Below are 23,616 nucleotides of genomic sequence, written 5' to 3' on the forward strand. Positions count from 1 at the left end.
ACTAGGGATGCAGTATAGACATACCCTTAATCAATGCGACTCAGTTTCCCTATCTGTATAATTATAAAGTATTTCCAGGTCTTGAAATGGAAGGAGCTGTATAAACACTGAGTATTAATTCCCCCATGGAATGTCAGGTGTATACTATGTGAGACCAGAGATAGTCAAAGTGATTCTTAAAGGTTAAACATGGCAGCAGTTCTACAACACATAGCAAAGCTACACAACAGATTAGTCTTTGCTTCCTATAAACACAGTTCATTTTAAGCTTCCTGGGGCATTAGGGTGTCGGAATTTAACTTCTCTGAAATTTAGCCTGCTTACCTCATTCTTCCAGAGTGCTGTGAAATCTATCATGACCACTTGTGTTCCTGACCTCTATTTTATATCTTTCAAAAGTCACCTGTTGGAGCAGAACTTACCCTGGCAAAATGCTAGCTGGCTATTGGCTCAATACCACCTCAGAGGGAAGAGAAGCCCATACTTTCTGAAAACTCATAGGTTTTCTTGGAAGTCTTTCAACCAAGTATTGACCTGGGCATCAGCCCTGCTTGTGGGAATTATTGGTATCGCAACAGGAAGTATTAAGGCTGCCAGGAATTAATCAATAGTTACATACCTAGGATATTCAGCAGCACTAGTAAAGACCCAGATCTAGGATGAGATTCCCAAAGATGCACCTAGAAAGACAACGTGTGCATTTTGAGCTCTCAATTCCATGCTCAATTGACTTGTGAGATAGGGGATGTTTCCAAACAATTTAATACAGGAAAGGGGAGAAAAATCACAGAAATGCCCATCTTGTGAGTAACTGGGAGGGCATAAAGCAGTTTCCAATGCAAAGCCATCCAGCACTTATTGTTCCATATTTTAAAGTGCCCCCACTTTGCATGAAGCCTATAGTGATAGCTGTCAAACACTATTACTACTTAGTGGGGGCTATCCAGTGGCCTATTGTGTGACAGATATATTAATCAATCTTAGCAGCATTTATGTTCACGTCACAAGACCCACCAATACTATGGCTACTACATGGCCTCCATGTTGACTTATCTGCCATGATTACCAAGAACTGATGGGCCATGGAATTGAAGCAGGTGTAGCATAGGCAGTGGCCAGGCAAGCTTCCATAATGTTTCCCTGCTGAACTATTCCATCCTCACCAACAGGCGCTGCCTTGACAAGCTGGAAAGGAGTTAGGCTCCTTGGCCCATTCAAGCCTTGTCCTCTTTTCTGAGAACAGTGAAAACAAGATGAATTTAGTGCTCATTGTGATATATTTATATTAGTCCTAGCAAACATTAAGTTTAGCATATATAATTTTGTTTGATCATTGAAACATTTGTATGTGCATACCCCTGCCCACTGATTTTAGTTGCCCTTCACACAGTCCTAAAATGTTTGGTACTTTCTGATTTTCTTCGCGCCCCCCCCCCCCCCCGCCCCTCCCCCAAGGCCAGGAGGTGAAAATCCCAGGCTATTTGGCTCAATGTGGAGGCAGCCTGGCAACTCTAGTGCTTAGTGGGGAGCTGTCCGGCCTGGTGCAGGGAGACAAGATGGTGGGTGGTTGCTGGTAGCCTGTTAGGACCAAAAAGCCTCATCACGTGGTTTTTAAAGGGGAGGTGGATAGTGGCCCACTCCATACAGCATTCCATGTGCTCTATCACCAAAATGAAGGGGGAAATACATGGCATTGTGCTTGCTCACCAGCTGGTACTAGGCAGCATTCTGTTCTCTGGTGGCCCGGTGCTTCTCCCAGTCAGTGTCTGCAAGCCTCCAAATGAGGAACTGCAGGCAGGCCATCTGCTCCTCCATCAGGTCCTCGCGGGTTCTTTTCCTCCTGCAGAGTTGGGAAGATGGTGTTGGTAATGGGGGACATGCCAAGCTCACAGCTGGCCTAGCTGTGATGAAAAAGTCACATGGTCAGTCATCCCAGCAGACACTGCAGGAAGCTTAACCCTAATCTGAGTTGACACTGAAGGTCTTTGCCACTATCTGAACCATGGGTTTTGAGCAAGGCCATCTGTTGCCTAGATAGCAGGTGCTTTTCAGCAGGGGCACAAATGTCCCAATGGGGCATCGCTACACCCATGGCCCAGGGACAAACTGGCATGGGAAGATGCCAGGCCAGGCCAGGAGCCTGCGGGCGGGAAGGAGGGCCGGGGCCGGTTGGCTTCCTTCTCTGCCCCACACAGGTCCGGTCCTGCATTAGCAGCATACTGCAGAGAGAGAATTTCTATCCCTGCCTGTTGGAGGATGGCGTTGGGGGGTGTGTGTATGAGTGGCAGACACCACTTGCCAGAGAAAGTGCTACTGGGTTCCCCTCCTTTTCCTCTCCTGGCATGTTCCCATGCAGGGGATCAGTCTCCACATTGCCACGCTTGACCATGAGCAGATGCTGCCTGAGTGCAGGCATGACCCTGTGCAGCACTGCTGTGTGATTCCATGACCCCAGTCTCCTTAGTGGTGGCTTGTCGTGGGAAGGTGTCCCACCATGGAGATCAGAGTAAGGCAGGCCTCTCCAGGAACCTTGGGAGAAGGACTGAGGGGTTCTTGCGTGACAGCCTCATGGGCTAAATGATCTGGCCTGACATTCTATGTGCACCAGCTGGTGTGTGGCCTCAGGCCAAGAGAGGCAAGTGCAACCCGTCACTACCTGCCCCTGCACGTACGTGTGTGTGTGTGTGTGTGAGAAAGAAGTTACCTGAAGTGCCTTCCCCGGGTTCATCTGAAGCCTGGGCGACAGCCTGAAAAGGGAGGACCAATTCCAGGGTGTCAGGAGATGGTCCTGGCTGGCGAGCCTGCTTGCCTGGCTGGAATCCTCCTCCTTCTCTTCCTTGTGCTTCGCCACCCTGCCTTCCTGGAGGCTGACACTGGATGTGTCCTGACAAGACTCCACGGAGATGGGGTGGGGAGAGGTGATGCCCCCTTCATGCCCCAGAATGACATCCAGCTGGTCAAAGTAGTAGCAGCTGCGCAGTGCCGCCCTGGAGCATCTGTTCTGCTTCATGGACTTGTGGCAGGCCTGCCAGAGCTCTTTGATCTTCATGCGGACCTGGTCTAGGGTCCAGACATGGCCTTTATCGGCCAGTTTAGCAGTGATCCAAGTGTAGATGTCCATGTTTCTCTTGCTGGTGCTGAGATCCTGAACGTTAGTCTCCTTCCTCCCAGACCTCGATGAGGTCCAGGATATCTGCACAAGTCCAGGCTAGAGCTCTCCTGCATCCCTGGCCAGTGGAAGCTAAGGGTGCTGCAGGAGTTCTGGCAGCCATGGGAGGCTCTGAAGGAGAATTGGGGTCTGTCATGGCTCCCTTGCTAGCTGCTATCTCACCTGGGGCTTGCAAAGGTGGTGAGGTACAAAAAGCCCTTCTCCTGCTGCCTGTAGTTTTAACCTCTATAGGAGAAGAGGAGCAGTAGAGATGCCAGGTGTGGCCTGAGCAGTCAGAGCTGCAGCTGTGAGAGGTCTCTGAAAGCCAATTATTTCAAATTAGTAGCAGTGGAATATCCACACTAATGCTATTTTAAAAGTAGTGTTATTCCCTGAGAAAAGCAGGAATACAGATTTCAGAATAACCTGCCTGCTGTTTTGACATAACAGTCTTGGTAATGTGGAGGCTCTGCTGCTTCTTTCAACCTAAGGGTGGTTATTTTGAAATAATTCCCTAGCGTAGACCAGGGCCAAGTGTCTATCTCTACCTTATGCCTCCATCAGTAAGGACATTAGGAAATACTGGAAGCTTCCTATGAGACTGTGTTCTAGTCAGGATTGCAACATGGGTGGATTACGACCTAGGGTGGATTAAGACTAAATTGTAGTACCCAGAACTATCACAAGGCTACTCTCAAACACTGGGACCGCCTCAGAACAATCTCTCCTTTCCTAGAGCAGGGAAGGATAATAAAATGGCAGTGATTCACCAGGGTTAGACCTGGTGGGCCTTTGCTTTTATATTTACCTGTGCCTCCACAGGTACAGGCAATTGCAGCTCCCATTGGCTGTGGATTGCTATTCATAGCAAATGGGAGCTGTGGGAAGTGGTGTCCTGGTCCACGCCGTTTCCCACAGCTCCCATTGACTGGGAATGGCGATTTGCAGGCAACGGGAGCTGCAATTGGCCATACCTGCAGAGGCGCAGGTAAACATAGCGGCAACAGGCTGTCAAGGGCTAACCCCGGGGAACTGGATCCAGCCTGTGGGCTGGCATTTGCCCACCCCTGCCCTAGAGGGATTTTTGTTTTCTACTCCTGAATTATTGGCCTTTCTCAAGGGAGACAGCTGACCAGGAGCAAATAGCTGTGCAAGTATTATCATCTACTGCTTCATACTCATTGTTTTGTCAAAGCTCCCTGTAATATTGGACCCTGGATTCCAAGGGTCTGGCTTTAATCTCATTCCATGCAGACCCAAGAGTTTGGGGAGCGCATCCAAGCTTTGGGGAGTTTAGATAAACTGAATGTTTTATAGTTCACCCCTCTTACATAAAATATATTTGGAAATGGGGACAGGGAACATGTCTGTCAAGTAGTAGAGACGTATTGTAAAAGCATCCATCACTGCCATTGTTATAGCAAGGCGAAAGGAAAGGTCCATGTGTTTCCTAGGTGCTGTCTCTCTGGCCTCCAGGTTTTGCTGACATGGTGTCAACTCTCTAGGGAAAGGTTATGGGAATGGAGCAAGCTCTCAAACACAGCTCCATGAACACAGACTCTCCGGGATCCTATCCTACAGCTCTGGGCTCTTCTCTAATAGGAGGATCAGGAGGTGGGCAAACACCACTTTGTCAAAACTTAAACAACAAATAGACTAGTAGCACCTTAAAGACTAACAAAACATGTAGATGGTATCATGAGCTTTTTGTGGGCACAACCCACTTCTTCAGATGAGCGGAGTCTTAGAAGTCCAGATCTAAGAATAAATAAGGGAAGGGGAGGGGACGGGAGGGGGGAAAGGGGAGGAAAAAACAGAGAAACGGTGAGTAGATGGTTCAAATACTGTAGTTGATAGATACCATCTATATGTTTTGTTAGTCTTTAAGATGCTACTAGACTATTTGTTTTTTAAGTTTTTCCTGTTACAGACTAACTCAGCTACCCCACTACTTTGTCACAAGAGAGAAATGGGGAGGAGCTGGCAAGGACTAGTTAAAGCTTGAGAGGGATTAAAGCCAGACAGGCTCTGATGGAAGGAATCATTGACAGTGTTGAATGTTGCCATAGAAGATAGTAACGCCCTGATGAGAGAATGTTGAGGAATGGAAATGAGCTGAACTTTTATCTGACAAGCTTGATTCAAGAAGTGATGGGAATTACAGACCTGAATGTAAATAAATAAATACATCCTTGGAAATAAAAAATCCACTTTTTTAGGAGAGACTAGATCGAAACTATTCTCTCTGAAAAGCTAAGCCCAGCACCTTTGTACTCATGAAATTGTTTGGGAGCCTCCTGAGTACATTTCCCAGCTCTGATTTGTTCCTGGGACGGGGTCCTATCTACTGTTGGTGTGTGCTCTAGTAGATCTTACTGCTGCTCTATCACAAGGGAAATGATAAACGGAGCCCTCTGGTAATAATTACATGAATCTGACCACCTGTTTCACTATCCAGCTGACTGAAAAGCAAAATGGAGAAAATGTATCATCAGTAGTGAAAAATAAATTAGCCAGTGCTGACCCCTGCTGCTAGGGCATGCTTTTGGGATACTTTTGGGACGGTTGTGCTCTTTATCTGCTAACATTTGAGAGCTATAGATAAGGACACAGGAAGAGGAAAAATAAGGACATTCTTTGAAATGCCACTGAAATTATGGAAGAATCTTGTAGAATTTAGAAGAGATTAAATCAACAGAACCTTTTACAGACCTTTAGTTATGGATCTGAAAAAAAAATTTAAAAGTTACAGAATTTAATGGAGAGTGAGGTTTTGTTTTTTTTTTTTAACTCGCCTGTAAAATCAATAGCAGGGATATAATTCACTATCAAAGTCTACAGAAAGCTTATAGTTTTCTATTAAATCTATAGGGGTTCTAGAATGGTTTGAAATAATAGTGAAAAAACCAATGTTTTGTGATACAAATCTGTAAGAACAAATGTGTGTTTGTTGCTGGGGTGCCACTTAGTTGAATTGTCCAAAAGAGGTTCTAACCACTTACAAAATTCATAATATTTTTGGCAAAAATGTGCCCAAATGTTCTCTGCAGTTTAAATTAGATGCACTTGACTTCACAGTTTATCCTTACGCCGATATGTAGTGTGTTTAGTTGCCGTGTTTCACTCCAGATACAGCTGCTGTTCACTGAAGGTGAAGGGATCCCTGTAAGCTTAAGATTAAATTCCTTACTCTTTAGTCAAGCCAGAGACTGCTTCAATTACACATCAGTCAGTTAAATTCTTTGAGGTGGAAGCTATATTAGGAATGTTTGATCATCACTAACTTCTACCTTTGGTGACATTAGGGGCTGTTCTGTAGCAGGACCTCAGTATCTGTATAGATCTAGCTGAAACAAAAGACAGGACTATGCAGCACTTTAAAGACTAACAAGATGGTTTATTAGGTGATGAGCTTTTGTGGGCCAGACCCACTTCCTCAGATCAATATGTGGAAGAAAATTGGCATGACCATATATACCAAAGTGATAAGTGGGTCTGGCCCACGAAAGCTCATCACCTAATAAACTACCTTGTTAGTCTTTAAAGTGCTGCATAGTCCTGTCTTTTGTTTCAGCTAAAGGAGACTAACACGGCTGCATCTCTATCACTATTCTGTATAGATCTATATAGTGTAGATCACTTACTGGAAGCCATTCTCAGCTGCATTCATTTTTATCCCCCCCCCCCCCCATCCCATTGATGAGTCACTATTTGGAGAAAGTTTATAACTGTAAGTGGGGGGGGGGGGACTTTTTAAAAATACCAGTAAATGGTCCTGTAGCATCTTAGGTTATGTCTAGACTGCAGGAATTTGTCACTAGAGGCAATGCAAATGAAGCACTCATTATGCAAATGACAGTGAGAGAAATGCTAGTCTCTTCTGATCCTTTTTGCAGAAGAGGTTTTTGCGCAAAAAAAAAAGCAGTGTAGACAGGGCCATTTTGCGCAAAACAACCCTTTTGCGCAAGATCCTGTACACCTCATTTTTTGGAACTCCAGTCATCTGAAGAAGTGGGGTGTGTCCACAAAAGCTTGTGATACCATCTAAGTGTTTTGTTAATCTATAAAGTGCTACCAGCCTATTAGTCTGTACAGGATAAACTTAAACAACAAACTTGGCTACCCCCGAAGCATCTAGTTAAAGACTTTGTTTAAACCTCTATTCAAGGTGTCAAACTTTTAAATGAAACCAAATTCAGCAGCTTGTCTCCAGAAGACTTTTGAAATTGCTTTGAAATAGTGTCACTTTTAGATCCCATTAGTGAGTGCCTGGACAAGTTGAAGTATTCCCCAAGAGGTTTCTGTGTATTACCATTTCAAATATCTGATTTGTGTCCGTTAATTGGAGAAAGGAGAGGAAAAAATGACAGGCTACTTGCAAGGCGAGCCCATCAACCAGAAATTGCAGAGGTGGGTCAGTCCACCAGAGCAAAGGTCTTTGTTTCCTGGTCAGAGCTGTCTAGTTAACCCTATAAATGCCAAAAAACAGAGTTTCTGTTAAAGCAGGGGTCGGCAACCTTTTCAAAGCGAAGAGCTAAACTACATCAAAATTCAGAACAAGTGGTCAACAAAGAGCCATATAAGAATGCCCATTTGCATGACTGAAAATATACAACATACTATTATTAATTGACATGATGATTAATAATAGCATAAATGAAACCTTGTACTCACAGACTGTATTTAATGGGACTTCTGCTGCTGCATCTTTTCACACATTTCTTCGAAGTTTACGTAATCACTGGTCAAATTCAGGTTCATACACACATTCGAGCTACATGAGTAATTATGTGTGTTTAAAATTTTAAATTAATTTTTCATTTTAATGTAAAAAGTTGCATGTATTTTGGGAGTGACAAAAGAGCCATATTTGGTTCCATACTGAGCCATATTTGGCTCAAGAGCCATAGGTTGCAGATCCCGATGTTAAAGAAACCAGCAGCTTCTGAGTAAAAAAAGTAATGATTCTGCTTATTGTTGAATCTTTTCTCTGGCTGTGAAGATGCAGGAGCTGGAGCAGAGAGTAATCGAGGCAGAGCAGAGGGCTGAGAATGCAGAAAAACAGGTAAGAAACACTGACCCTGTTATGAACCTCAGCAAGCCTGCACTCTTAACAGTTTCCAGACCACTGTACAGAAAGCACCCAGCTTTGTGGAGCTTCCCCAAGGATACACTTCATATGGAGCAATGAATTAATATTTTTGGTCCTACCCTACCACATTCCTGCCTGAGTTTCTACAGTGGCCATAAAGGAGTTAAGCCCATCACATGACACCTACATTTCAGTTCTGCAGCCAAAACATTTGAAGAGCCTGTAGAGAAGCTGCACCTTTACTTACAAACCTGTGACATGGATGCAAATAAGATGATGGAGTGACTGTGATGCAGTATGCTGCACTGAACTGCAAAATAGCAAGGAGCTATTGCAGATCAGGATTGAAGTGCAATGTTGGAGCACCATAGGGGCTATCGAACAGGGCAATGTCCAGGTATGCTGTAAAGAGATTGACTTATTTCCTGGCCCCGGTCATGACACTCTTCAGGGAATAACAGATGCAGCTGCAGGCCAGGAGTGAATTGGCACAGATATAAGAGGGAAGCCTGCATTGCACCAGGAGCACCATCCTCTCTCTGCCAGAAGCCCCAGATTCATGCCTGAATAGTAACAAAATAGTTTGAATTCCAGGCCCATTAGTTCCAACCCAATGTGATACCCAGTGCACTATGAGGTATAATCAGTGTCAGCTAGAAGCATCCCAACCCCTGCACTGTAACATTTTATGGAGTGTGAGGTTAATAACTATCTAGTCCCCATGCAGACTGGCTAGGTTGCTGGCACCAGGCTGCCAGAGATTCCTTTCCTCCCCACTGCTCCCTGCGAACAGCTCATTGGACACTAATGGAGCAAATGAGTGAAACAGGCAGAGAGATTGTCACGGTTACTTTCCAGCCAACTCTCTGTAGGAAACCAACAAATAGAGGTTGACCCCTCTAGCTGACTCTTCCCACTTTCTAGGAAAAACCAGCCAGTTCTGCGCTTCTGGTAGCGTGGAAGTTGTTGGTGATGTGAGCCACAGCACATGTTCCACCTGTGAGAGTGGCCTGCTGCCCAGGCTATATTGCCGGGCACAGGCAGAACCCAGGGGAATGACGCAGGCCCCTAAGCTTGCTGCCATTTCAATAGCACCACCCACATCAGTATACAATGAGAAGTGTCTTTTCAGTAGAAATGCTTTAATTACACCCGACAGCTTTAGGAAGTAGAGCTGCCCTTCTCACAAACAGGTATATTCAGGGTGATTAAGCAGCATTTGGCAAATGAAATGGGCTCCACATGGAGTTTAGAGTCTTTTGTTTTCTTTCACCCCATGAGACTGGCTGTTTGGATTGCTAATTCAATGGGCTACCACAGCTGCCATCCTCAATTAAAGAAATCACATGTCTACAGTCCCCACTCTGAGCCTCCAGCATGGAGTCAGCCCTAGGGCATCAGACAGGCAGGAGGGGCTCTCTTTTTATTATAATCACGCCGACCTCTAATGAAAACTCATCCAACTCAATGGGCTTAGCTTTTTGGCTGGAATGGTGGGTGCCTACTGTTCTGATTCAGTGCAAGGGAGAAGCAGTTTGCGTCTCTCTAATGCAGAACAGACAAGAGGATAAAACAGCTTCTGCAAGTCTGAGGTGAGGGCTGTCCAGTGGAATGTAAGCTGCTCTCTCTCACAGAATCTGCGAAACAGCCTGGCCGTTGCCTGCACGTTGCCATGCTGGCCCTAAGCCTTTGCCAAGACATAGTGGCATTTGGGAAGAGCTGGTCTGAAAATTATTTGCAGCTCAAGTCTTACTGACAAAACAATGCTACGAGGCATTTGTCCCTCATTAAGTGCTGAAATTAGCAGGCGGAGTTCAGTTTGAAAGAGCTCAGTTTGTCATTGGTAAGGCACTTTACCATCTAGCAAAACAAGTTAATTATAGAATCTTCCATACAAACTAGACTCAGACACTTCACAGGGTTAGATGATAACAGTAGAAATTAGACACTCCCTGATCCAGCACCCTTGGGACCTGACCCAGAGAAGAGAGGTTGTTGGACCTGGGGAGGGAAGTGCCAGCCTCCCACCCTGTGAGCTGCGACAGCCCTGCTGCAGCTTGCAGCAGCCCTGACACCCCACCATAGTTCCCAGTGGCCCTAGTGGCTGCAGGCTCTGCTGCCCTGGGAGCTCCACCCCTTCCCCCAGCTTCCCTGCCCCACTGGCTGCAGGCTCTGGTGCCCAGTGGGATCCACTGACCTGTTGGCTGCTTTTGGGGTTCTCTAGTCCCGCAACATTCATGGTCCTTTTGGCACAGAGGTTCAACCTGTAATATAAAAGAATCCCACCCCATCCCCCGTTCACATGAACTAGTGTTGGTACTGTTGATGACAGACATCTGTTCTCACCCTGCTGGATTTCTGCAGCATTAGACATTGTTAATTATAAAAATCCAGAGTAATGTGCTAGAACAGTTTGAGCCCTTCCTGCAATGTCACTCCCAACAAGCAGTGATGTGGAAATTGCACTGCTTACTGGTGGAGTTCCACAGGGATCAATTTACATTCTGGTCTTTTTCCACATCTGTATGCACCCACTAGGTGAACTGGTCAGATGAGACAGACTCAAGTGCCAGCAATCTGCAGATGATACATAGTTCTACCCATCACTTGCCACATACAACCACACCACTACCACTAAGGTGGCCCCGTGCATGGAAGTGATCAGCTTTTGAATGTATAACAGTTGGCTAAAGCTAAATCAAAACAAGGTAAAGATGATGCTGGTGGGCACAAGAAAGTATTCTCAAGGACTTGCAGTCATGCTGCAGTCTCTGGTCATTGAAGACACGTGCCCAGAACAATCCATAGACTAGGCATATTCTGATTTGTCTCATAGCAGCATCTGTATTTTTCCATCTACGCTTAGTTAGGAAACTCCATCCCACGCTGGCAGACAAAGATCTGGCCTCAGTTATTCACTCATTCATCACCTCTTAACTAGATGAGCCCCCATTCAGGGTGTTACTCGTGTAACTCATGCCATCTCATTCACTTTTCATTAACACTACCACCACCCATGGTCATAAGTGTGAGGGTGTCTTCTAGGTCAGAGTCATGGAAGAGAAGGTGAAACTGGACAATATGAAAACCAGTGAATCGGAGAGTACCCTATACAGAAAATACCAGGAACTGTTGGGCACAGTGCAAGGAAAGGACGATCTGATCAGCAGGCTGGAGATGCAGCTGGAGCAACAGGTAAAGCCACCTTGCACTGGGAGTTCTGTAGCATGCATGGGCCTGTGGGACTGGAGGGAACACATGGTACACAGCTTGGCTTATCTCCCCAGTATCTGTGTATGTGGTTCACAGGTCAGCAGTCTCCTTCTGGCTGATGGGGTGACCTGTGGGCTTTAGGACAATGGTTCTCTGATCAGAACAAGATTGCTTTTCTTCCAAGGAGAAATACAGGAATCCAAATAGACAAAACCAAAGTCACAGCTGCCACAGTTTGAGGTTAAACTTATGGGATAGTGGGATATTAAAATGTTTTATTGGGATCACTGGTTAAATTCAGACTAGACTGGAAGAGTGGACACCTGTGATTGAAAACAGCCTTTGAAGCCTTGGTTGCCTATATGATTCAATTCTAAAGTGTGGAGATATTAGCAGTTCAGGGGTGTAGTAATATGATACCAAGTCTCCTACCATTATGTCTGTGACCTGAATCTAACCTAGGTCATTATCGTTTGATGGATGTTCAGTGGCCTATGTAAAATGCATTATATAGGATTTGCCAGGTTTTATCAAACCACTGGTCAGTCAAGTCTGAAATTTCATCTCCAGCAGAGGTTGCTGCCTAGTGCTTCAGAGGAAAGCAAATGAGTAGAGTAATGCACAATGCAAATGTTACAATGCTATATTCTGGGGAGAAGTAGGGGGGAATCCTGTCTCCCCAACATAAAGCATGGGATTTGATCATATTTGTGGTTAAACATATTAAAATAAATGTAATTATTGGTCATAGAATTGTCCAGGACTATTTTGAACCCAGCAAGAGCAACTAGATGTTCTGCTGTGGTACTGAATTGCACAAACCAATTAAAACTGTGATGTACCAGATTTCCTTTATTTGTTGTATCTGTATGTGCCAGTGGTTGAGTGAACCCTTTATTTTCTTAATTTTTGAGAGTGCAAAAAGGAGGCAAGTGGTTATTTTTACTATACCTAATTCATAATGAACTAGACTCCACATTACAAAAGCTACTAGCAAATATGGCACAAAACACACAATTATCACCTTTGTCAGCCTTAGTAGAGAGCCCAATGGCTGAATGAACTTTTCCCTCTTGCTCCTAGACTTAGTTTCTCCTTGTAAGCTATCTAAGCTATTTTTGGAGTGGGTAAGCTTGGACTGCCCCTCACCCTTGCTGTACTCAGGGTATGTCTACACTATAGAGTTTTGTTGGAAAAACAGCCATTTTTCTGACAAAACCTGAGTTACGTCCACACTGCAATCGCGTTCTTCTGAGAGTAAATTGAAAGAACAGAGGGGGTTTTCCGGTGTTGGTAATCCTCTTTCTATGAGGAAGAAGCCTTTTTCCGAAAGAGCTCTTTCGGGAAAAGGCGTGTGTGGACAGGGAAGAGGGAATTCTTTCGAAAGAAGAGGAAGGAGGAAAAAGCACAGGTGCCCTGGTGGCCACTCCATCCATAGTAATCACAGCTTAAATACGAGATAAGTGTCCATTCAGTGTGGTCACTATCTTTTGAAAAAGCAGATCGCTTTTTTGATGTGCTTTTGCAGTGTGAACGCTTTCTTTTGAAAGATTTCTTCCAAAAAAAGATTCGTCCAAAAGAAGCCTGCAGTGTAGACATAGCCTCTCTCTAAAAATAAACAGAGGCCTTCACTCTCCAGTATCTTGCAGCAGCATGTTTCCTTAAGAAGGAAGAAAGAGAAAATGATGTGGCTGCAAAGCTGATGCTGTGCTATCATTACCCTGGCAGTTACTTGGGAACTATCCCTATTTGATACCTCAAATATTACTCTTAGGAGACCAGCTAGGCTTAGGAGACCGGCTGTACGTGCACAGCCATAGTACCAACTTACCCTCCACTTGTGGGGTGCTTGATACCTCCCTCTGTCCCTTCTCCCAAACGTCTAGCTCCACCCCGCTCTGTGCAAACCTTGTCTCTGTGTAACCCACGCACCTAGTGGGTGTGGTTCACTATCACATGTAGTGGCACTTAGACCACTTACAGCAAGAGATAAGAATAAGGGAGCTCTACAGCCTAAGCTGACAGCCAGCTGGCTTTATAGCTCGAGCTCCTACACTAAGTTCCAGAGATCCCAGGTTCAAATCTGTACAGTGGCAATTACATCCGCGCCTCTCCCCCATCTCCCAAAGCTTCCTGAATGGTGTGAATCAGCTGTTCACAGTGTGGTGGGCTGGGGGACAGTAGGTCAGCGGGCCTGTCAGAGCACAAGAAGCACAGGGGGAAGATGGGCAAGGAGAGGAGCTTGGTGCTGATGGGTGCCTCAGTAACTCCACTGACCTACCCTTTCCCAGCTGCTTCAGCTCCAACATACCTGTGCAGTCACTGCCTATCCACACAACCTATTCCTGCAAAATCCTCCTTGAGTTTCTCCTCCTGGCAGGAAGGTGCCCTGCGGGCACCCAGCCTCATTTCCTCCTTCCCTCCTAGGGTCCCCTCCAAACACTCCAGGGCTTGGGCTAAGAACACTTGTGCCACAGGACAGTTTGTGATGACACACATCTCAAAGGTATAAACTGGAGTCTCTGGCTCAGCTGCTGTTTGTCAGTCTTCCTTCAAATAGAAGGTTGCTGAGCATATCCCCATCATCTTCTGATAAAGTTCAGAGATTCAGCCAGAGCAAGAACACAAATAACAACCCTACCTACCCTGGGTTTAACAGAAGTCTGGCATCCTTCATAGAGCTAGAAGAGACCTTAGAAGGCCATCATGTCCAGCCCCCTGCCCAAGGCAGGACCAATCCCAATCCTTCTTGGGTTCTTTCCTAGTTCTGGACAATGGCCACAGGATCAGTCCCTAGGGCTTTCCCTCCAGCCAGCATTCACAGAGATGGGCATGAAACATCCCCTCTATTACTCTGCAGCCCTGTATCTTCCTTCAGCATCAGTTCTCACCCTATTTCCTTGCCTTTATACAGGGCAGTGGCCCCAGAGTGCTTCCTTGGCCTTCCACTGGCTCCAGACTCTACCTGCCTGCTTTCTGCCTATATCTCTTCCTTCCTGTCTCTAAGGCCTCCTTCTACTTGACCCTAGATGCCAGCTGCCTCATCCCCTAATTGGAGTAACTAGAATGTACCTTTACAGTCACAGGAGGTACAATACCTTCTCCCTTAAACAGACTCAGTCACTTTGACAATATTCCACTTATAGACAGGCCAGTGATCCCTGTGGTGGCTAGGCTCAGGTTTTGCGCCTATTGTCCCTGATTATATTACTTGACTTTGGTTTCTTAATGAGTGCAACAGCTGTGTGTCATAGGGTTTTAGAGTAACTATACTCCCCACATTGCCAACTGTAACACCTGTCCTTTAAGCTCCAGATAGTGCTTTTGATGTTTTAGAGAGTTCTCTTCATTCTGAAGGAGTGCAAAACATTTTACAGGGTACCCACAGGAGTTGTTTAATTCTCCATTTAATGTAGCCACTAGTTCAGTGGAAAACTACAGCTACTTAACACTGCATAGCAACATTACATAATAATGTGGGATAAGAGGAGTAAAAGACTATGTACCAATGAAATTCTGGGAGGCAGAATGTAATAGCATAAGATGGAATTAGACCAAGATACAACAGGCCCCAAAAAAGATACCCTGAGATCATTACCCTACATTCTAAAAATGACTAACAAAATTACCAGACACCTTAAAGGGGCCTGATAGTCAAAGGCCAGGTGAGCAGTAATATCTAAATAAGCTTCATTCCTGGGACCACTTGACTGAATGGAAGCTGCAGGATACAAGTCACTCCTGCTAAAGTGATCCACTAAGAAAATCATGACTGCCTTCTCCTACTGCATTTAATCCTTTCTTTGCCACAGAAGCAGTTGAGGGCTGAGGAAGCTAAAATTATTCAAGACAAAGCTGCCAAGATCAAGGAGTGGGTAACTTTTAAACTAAGAGAGGTGAGTCTCCAGCCTGTTGTCAGCTTCTAAGATGTGCAGTTGGGAGTGGTGATTCTATATGTTGCCGGAATTTCTTATTGAGCACTTTGGATGGACAATAAAAGCAAGATATTCACTGCCCCAAAGGAGTTCATATTTGCCACAGCACACAGCTCATGAAGCAGGTGCAGTTCCTCTGTCTTAGTGACTTTGTATAATTTACTGATTTGGCAAAGTTTTCCTAACTCACTCACACCTAACTCCTGGTTCTGAATTGCCATGATCAGATTTCCACTCGCAAGAACCATAATTTGAGGTAAACTGTTTTCTCACTCAGAAAAAGCAAAAGACTACCACCACCTTCTCCTGTGAACCCCACTAAAGCAGCACCTAGGATATAGCCATTTTATTTCCTGCTCCTAAAGTTATAACTCTCTCTGACACTGTTTTCCTGCAACATGGTATTCCCTCGTGTCTGCTGTTCCCATCTTCCAAACACCTCTCTGTGCCTGGGCTTTTCCTTTATTCCAATGCCCACTGAAGTCCGTGGGGTTCTTTCTCCTGACTTCAGTGAGCACTGGATCAGATTCCTGCTGCCTCAGCTCAGTGCACTTTTTAAAAGACTGAGTAACCCTTTACTCCTGGGAGTGAGGCTGCGCATACCCCTCCAAACGTTGGATTTCTCAGTTTGTTTCAGGAAGGAAATTGTTGTACACTTATAGATGGAGCAGGGATTCTTCCTGTGGAACTTGATGTTTGGGTGAGAGTCCCTATTCTCTTAAGAACTGCATCGATTATTCTCTGTGATGTGTTCTTTCCCTTCCCTTGAGCATATATTTGCGGGGGGGATAACTTCATGTCTTTCCTGCCCAGTACTTCCTGGCACAGAGGGTATCCCATTACATTGTGTACAAGAGGGGAAAAAAAGCTGCATTCCCAAGTAATAATAGTTTAGCTGTCTCTTTCATTCCAGTTGTTTCCCAAAATATCTTACAGGTAAGTTATAAATAATAGCAAAATTAAATTTGAGGTCAATGCAGGAGAGAAAAAAGATGTTTTCCAAGGATATTTAGGAAGAGTGGGGAGGTACAGAAGAGCTATTCCAACTGGCAGGAATTGCTGCTGAGAAGAGCATCCGAGCTTAAAGTTAAATGTATCAGTTCTTTTTCTTGTTCTTAGCGTGAGACTTAATTGCAGTTAGAGACCTAAACTTTTGATGGTGGGGAGAATGTTTAAATTATTGTTTTCAGTTTTTCTTATTGTTGTTTCATAGCTTGAGCTAGACAATTACCACCTGAAAAACTGTAATCAGAGGCTGACAGAGCAAATTGAAGCCCTTCAGGATGCATTACAAGGTAAATATGTTCACTTTGGAATCGTAACCTTGTCACCAGCTGAGGACTGGTGAGTCAGGAGTGCAGCCATCGAGTAGTGAGTATGACTTGGACAAGTGGCATAACCTCTGTTCCTTAATTTGTCCATTTTTGAAATGTGAACAACACTTACCTGTGAGGCTAAATTGTATCAGTGTCTGTAAAACCATCTGGATGGCAGAAGCTATAGAAGGCAAGTTGCTTTTAGTGTAAGTGTTGCTTGTTGGTTTCCAGTGCAGACTGACTCTTGGATATCTTGTTTAGGAGGTGGCTACTGCTGCCAAGTTAATAGGCTTGTCTTTTTGCTCAGGCTGTCATTGGCAAAACCTTTATTGACCTTAGTAGTTTAAGAACAAGTCCTTGATGAATTTCACTAAACTTCCTCCCCAGATAGAGACATCCACATTGCCAGAGGGCCACCGTCACAACTGGCTCTATTGGACTTCTTATTGACCATGTTAGCCGAGAGGAAGTAAAAACTGATTGAACCAAGGAAACTGAACTTTCCCTGTTGCTCTGGAGGAGCACATGCCCTGTAGGGAAGTGAACGGGTAACTGGTTACGCAGGAGCAGCCCCCCCCACTTGTGGCCCACAGAAGGCTGCTCCATCCCCACCAGGCCCCTGAGCAGCAGGCAGTCCTGTGGGGCCAGGAGCCAAAAGGCTGGGGGCTGCTCCAGCTGGGCTAGAGCAGTCCCCTGCCCAGAATCCTAGTTAGTCAGTTAAACGTTAGATTAACCTGACGTTTAACCAGTTAATTGATTAATTGGGATTTTTACATCCCTAGTTCCTGGTAGCACAAAGCTGAGGCATTTTGGCAGATGATGGTGGAAGAAGCTTATATTGTTTATGCTTTTGATGTACCTGTTTGGGTATGTCTACACTAGCCTCCTAGTTCGAACTAGGGTGGCTAATGTAGGCATTTGAACTTGCAAATGAAGTCCGGGATTTAAATATCCTGGGCTTCATTTGCATGTTTCTGGGCGGGCGCCATTTTTAAATCCCCTTAGTTCGAACTGACTGCCTGCGGCTACACGCGGCAGTCAAAAGTTAATTTGAACTAAGTCCTTAGTTTGGATTAACAGTTACTACTCCTGCAATGAGGTGTAACAGTTAATCTGAACTAAAGACTTAGTTCGGATTAACTTCTGACTGCCGCGTGTAGCCACGGGCAGTCAGTTCGAACTAAAGGGATTTAAAAATGGCGCCCGCCCGGGAACATGCAAATGTTTATTTAAATATCCCGGGCTTCATTTGCAAGTTCAAATGCCTACATTAGCCACCCTAGTTCGAACTAGGGGGCTAGTGTAGACATACCCTTCCATAGGTACTGGAACTGGATCTTCTCTCCCCCCTTCACCCGCCCCTGCTTAAAATAGTTTCCATCATATGCAGAGTTTACAGTTTGGTTCAGTGGCCATCAGCGCCCCCACTATGCATGTTTTCCCAGCTCTCTGACTTGTTCTGTTTCTAAAGAGAGAGTTTTCTTTTCTAGGACTGTGAATCTAGCACCTTTCATCAGAAAATAATTCACTGTTAAAAAGAAGTTTCCTTTTCCCAAGCCTTAACTTGATTGCATTTAAAAAAATAAAATCTAGAAATGGGAGCAAATGACCTACATTTGCAGTAGGCCAATAGGGAGCATTTGTGTCCTGCTAAGCTCTCATAGTGAGATGTTCTATGCCCTGTCCCCACCCCTTCATCACCAGGGAAACTGTGCGAAAGTTCTTGCCAAATCCCAGCACACTTCCGGTCAGGTGCTTTTCAAGTGAGTTTCTCTCATCCCCTCTGGCTATTTACACAGACAGAATGGCTGGTAAGCTGCATGAATAATCTAGTATTAAGTGTTCTCTGGGTACCAGTCCATTGGGCAGCAGACAGCTCAGCACTGCCCACCCAACCGCACAGACTCACTGTGCCACGTTAAATTGAGAGGCCCCAGTAGGCAGATAAATCTCTTGCAGCCAGCCATGCTGATATGAACAGCTTCATCTACTGACATCCCCTGTCATCCCTGGGAACCTGGAAACACACTAGTAATATTTCATATTAATAGCTTTTTTGCAGAGTTACACTGATGTTGGGGTAGGGGAATTTATACAGGGATCGTGTTAGGACTGGGTAGGCATCACAAGCTGTTCTTTGTGTCTATAGGGTCTGGTACTGATGGCCCTTGTTCCATCATATTTAGTCAGAGGACATAGCTGCCCTATAGAGCAGGGGTGAGCAACCTTTTTGCATTCGTGACCGCCGGACAGAAGGAAAAATTTTCATTGAGCAAAAAAAAAAAATGTTAATTGCTACTCCGCTCCCTTTTAATTGCTGCTCTGCTCCTGCCACTTCCCCCCTATGGGTAGGGTTGCCAGGTGTCCAATATTGAACTGGACAGCCCAGTATTTGTGCCTTCCATCCGGTAAAAAAATGCAGAAAATACCGGACATCTAAGATGTCCAGTATTTTTTGTTTTTCCTGTAGCTCGGCTCGGGCGCCTGATGGAAGGCCACTTGGGACATTCGGTGCAGCTCGTAGGGGAAGTTGGGAATGGCCCAGGAATTAAAGGGGCTGTGACTGCACTCTGGCCCTCTCCCCCCCCCCCTTTTTTTTTTTTTTGCTCAGTAGAATTTTTTCCAGGCATGTTTTTTCTGGGGGGGGGGTCGGTATTTTTTTATGAAAGCGTCTGGCAACCCTATGTACGGGCACTGAGCCAGGCAGAGAAAATACCGGCTGGCTCAGATCAAGGCACTGCGACCCCCTGGAAGACAGCCGCGACTCCCCCGGGTTGTGCACTGCTGCAATAGAGCATACTGCCTTCCATCTTCATGGCTTCTTAAATAAGTCTACCAGTCTGGAATCCTGGAAACCTATATTCAGTTCATAAATGCTAAGTCCTAATAATCCTTCTCTCCGTGGGCCACTCCCATACCCATTCAGCATCTTCTCCTGCTTCCCCATGTCTCAGACTCAGTCCTGGCTGTTCTTGCAAGAAAGACTCCAAGCCTTCCAGCTTCTTGTTCTTCCCTTGGGCTGAGCAGGCTGCAGTCTTATTCCCCTACTTTCTCAAGCTGTTTTGCAGCTTCCTCTCTTATTGCCTTCTCCTGTCTCAGGTGCCTTCCCTTAAACCTGGTTGGGCAGCAGATAATCAGTCACAGGTGCAGCAGACTCTGCATCCTCTTAAAGGGACAGTCACCCTGTGACTGATCTCAAGAATGTGTATTTTAGGCCCAGATCCACAAAGGAACCTAGGAGCCTATCCCTTAGGTTTAGATACATAAGTCCCAGGACTGTTCCATTATGGCTAAACACTTAAACAGTCATTGAGACAGAGAGAGAAAAAAAGTGAGGATGGTTCTATAGCTCATTGGTTAGTGTGTCAATCACTCCTTCATTCCAGCTTCAGGGGGAGAGACTCAGTGAGCCCCACATGATAGTTCAATAGTTAGGGTGCATGTAGACTAGGGGTGGGCAATAATTTTTGCCCAGGGGCCACTTCAAAATTTTGTGAAGTGGCTCTGGGCCACTCCAGGGCAGGGCCTAAACTGGAAGGGGCGGGGTCAGAATGCTTTTGGGTAGCCCACCTGCAGACCATGATTGGTCTGAGGATGGGGGAGCCCCTTTGCCCCCACATCCCTCTAGACACCTCTGGCAGGGTGGGAGGAGGCTTTGCACGCTCCTCCACCCCCTCCCGCCCTGCAAGGAGCACATGGCACTTTGAAGGACACCAATTGGCCTGGGGAGCGCGCAAAGCTGCCTACCCCCACCCTGCAAGGAACATGTGGCACTTCAAAGTGCTACACACTCCTCACAGGGTGGGAGGAGGCTTTGTGCTCTCCCCGCGCCCCCAGGCCAGTCAGGCTTCCTTCACCCTGCGTGAGCATATGGCACTTTGAGGTGCCGCGCACTCCTCTCAGGGTTGGGGGGGGGAGGGCAGAGGAAACTTTGCACGCTCTTTCCACCCCCCAGGCCAGTCAGGGCTTGGGGATGGGGGAGCGCGTGACATCTCCTCCCACCCTGCGAGGAGCGCATGGTGCTTCAAAGTGCTTCGTGGTCCTGCCATGGCGGGAGGAAATTTCATGTGCTACCCCACAACCAGACGCTAATTGGCCTGGGGGCGGGGGAGCGGCAGGGCCTCCGCAGGCTGGATTAACCTGCATGGCAGACTGGCCTGCAGAGGCTCTTTTGCCCAACCCTGGTCTAGACAGTACTCCTCTGTCTGAATAAGCTACACAAATTGCATAGCTTATTCCGAGTCTAAATCGAAAGAGCTTATTTTGAAATTTGGTGTTGTCTACACAATGCCAAATTTCAAAATAAGGCACCATTCCGACAAGTCTCTTAACCCTCGTGGAACGAGGATTACAGGGATGCCTGAATAGCGCACCCACTATTTCGGGAAATAGCAGGGGCTTTTAAAGACGTAGCATTGCTATTTTGGGATACTTCCGGTATCCCGAAAAAGCAATGCTATTTAGACGTACCCTTAGAGCTGCCTGTTCAAATTCTTTGTACCCCTCTTGCAGAGAGGGGCAACCTGAACCTGGATTTCCCACATCCCAGGTGAGTGTTCTAACCGTTGGGCTAAAAGTCATAAGGCAGGTGGCAGCACCCCGCCCTTGTCGTTTGGCTGTTTTGTGTGGAGTGAAGCAAGTTGCAAGAAACACAGAGGCATATAATCTACCTGACTTCACATAGGTGCCTCTGTAGCCCAAATTGAAGTGTGGAATACCTTAAGAGTGGTGGGGCTTGCACACGTTGGCTACGTCTACACTGGCCCCTTTTCCGGAAGGGGCATGTTAATTTCAACTATCGTAGTAGGGAAATCCGCGGGGGATTTAAATATCCCCCGCGGCATTTAAATAAAAATGTCCGCCGCTTTTTTCCGGCTTTTAGAAAAGCTGGAAAAAAGCATCTACACTGGCCCCGATCCTCCGGAAAAAGCGCCCTTTTCCGGAGGCTCTTATTCCTACTTTGAAAAGGGCGCTTTTTCCGGAGGATCGGGGCCAGTGTAGACGCTTTTTTCCGGCTTTTCTAAAAGCCGGAAAAAAGCGGCGGACATTTTTATTTAAATGCCGCGGGGGATATTTAAATCCCCCGCGGATTTCCCTACTACGATAGTTGAAATTAACATGCCCCTTCCGGAAAAGGGGCCAGTGTAGACGAGCCCATCCTGTCATTGACATCTCCCATTAACTAGCTTAGGTGGCACCATATCTAGCATGCTGGCTTTGTGGATCACCTTAGGTGTCTTATCTCTCCCCATGCATTGTAAAGGAACCTTAGGCATTTAACTCAGTCTTTGTGGATTGCAGTGTATTCCTGTGATTTTTCTAGGATCCTAAGAATTAAGTTCCATGACACTCAGTGCCTATCTACTTGGTCACGTTATTGCGCTGTAACTTTCTCACTCGGGGTGTGAAGAAATACACCCCTGAATGTAGGAAGCTGAAACAAGCTCCCATCGCTGGGAGTCACGCTCCCACTGGTATTAGCTACTACCCTCATAGAGGTAGTTTACCTACAGCTGAAACAAAATACAGGACTATGTAGCGCACTAAAGACTAACAAGATGGTTTATTAGATGATGAGCTTTCGTGGGTCAGACCCACTTCCTCAGATCAAATAGTGGAAGAAAATAGTCACAACCATATATACCAAAGGATACGGAAGCTCATCATCTAATAAACCATCTTGTTAGTCTTTAAAGTGCTACATAGTCCTGTATTTTGTTTCAGCTACACCAGACTAACACGGCTACATTTCTATCACTATTTTACCTACAGCTGTGACCACATTAAAATGCTGCCATAGCTGCACTTTAAACTTAGAAGTTGTGACAGGGTCAGGCCAGGGAGCTGCTGCAGAGAGGCAAAAAGGCAGCCCAAAAGGGAAAAACTCCTGTTAGAAAAGCAGAGAACTGCAGCACAATTAGGTGCAGCTGGGAGGGAGCTGGCTCAGGCAAATTGGGGCCAGCTGACTTCTCTGCTGACTCTCTGAGGGCCTTTAAAAGCCTCATCAGTTGGAGGCTAGGGAGAGGAGTGAGAGGACGAAAGGAAGGTGGTGGAGAGGCAGAGAGGAAGAAAAGGAGAGAACAAGTTGGACCAGCATTAGGTAAAGGCAGCAGGGGAGGGAGCCTGTGGGCCCCTGGCTTGGGCTCCCTACCACTGAGACCCGCTGCAAAACCCCAGTAGTGGCTTGGAGAAGAGGGGCCCTTGCCACAAAGTGTAGACAGAAATCTCAATGTTTCACTGCTTTGCAGATCAGATCCTGATTCTCTCCACAATCAGCAGTGATTTCCCTTGCCCTTTGTCCTGTCCTCCATCTGTGTGCTGTGTCAATTTGCATTCACCTTGTAAACTCTGCCGGCCAGGGGCGGACTGGCAATCAAAATAGGCCAGGGAAATGGGTTGAGAACGGCCCACTTTTTCACATCAAAGAATTTTTTAAAAATTTACTTTTTGACCCCCCCATTAGCCACACCTCTGACCCCTGTTAACCACACCCCTGACCCCCAATTAGCCACACCCCCTGACTCCCATTAGCCAGGCCTCTGGAGGTAACATTCTCGGGGCAAGATGGACACATGACCAGAAGTAAAAGGTGTCATGTGACACCTCTCTAAGGACTTTTCCCACCATCCTCCTACCAGTACGGATTAGTTTGGCCCCCAACAAACCCCCCTCATGCAACTATCCTGCAATTGCATTAACCCAATGTGTGTGACATTAACTCAGGGTCAGAGAGGGCGGAGAGGTTGGGGGAAGTGTTCCCTCTAAGAGTTTCCTCCCATGAGCAGAATGAATTTTGTGTTGTGCACCAGTACGAAGTTCATGTGGCTTGTTTGGATGTGCCACTGTGGCGCCCAAGTTATTAATGAATATCTTATAAACCTCTACCTTTCCCTCTGCTGCCATGTCTCCTCC

General features: G+C 46.1%; 1 protein-coding gene across 8 annotated transcripts in view; it reads left to right on the forward strand.

The window, feature by feature from the left end:
• The window catches only part of PLEKHH1 (pleckstrin homology, MyTH4 and FERM domain containing H1), a 101,004-nt gene that overhangs the window by 13,257 nt on the left and 64,131 nt on the right, over window positions 1-23,616 (forward strand). For all 8 annotated transcript variants that reach the window (XM_075927390.1, XM_075927391.1, XM_075927388.1 and 5 more), the window contains exons 3-6: window positions 8,151-8,213; window positions 11,286-11,435; window positions 15,266-15,349; window positions 16,602-16,683. In XM_075927390.1, the coding sequence (XP_075783505.1) occupies window positions 8,151-8,213; window positions 11,286-11,435; window positions 15,266-15,349; window positions 16,602-16,683 (379 nt within the window). The remainder of the gene's footprint in view (window positions 1-8,150; window positions 8,214-11,285; window positions 11,436-15,265; window positions 15,350-16,601; window positions 16,684-23,616) is intronic.

The sequence above is a fragment of the Pelodiscus sinensis genome, chromosome 4 (genome assembly GCF_049634645.1).
Source record: "Pelodiscus sinensis isolate JC-2024 chromosome 4, ASM4963464v1, whole genome shotgun sequence".
NCBI lineage: Eukaryota > Metazoa > Chordata > Testudines > Trionychidae > Pelodiscus > Pelodiscus sinensis.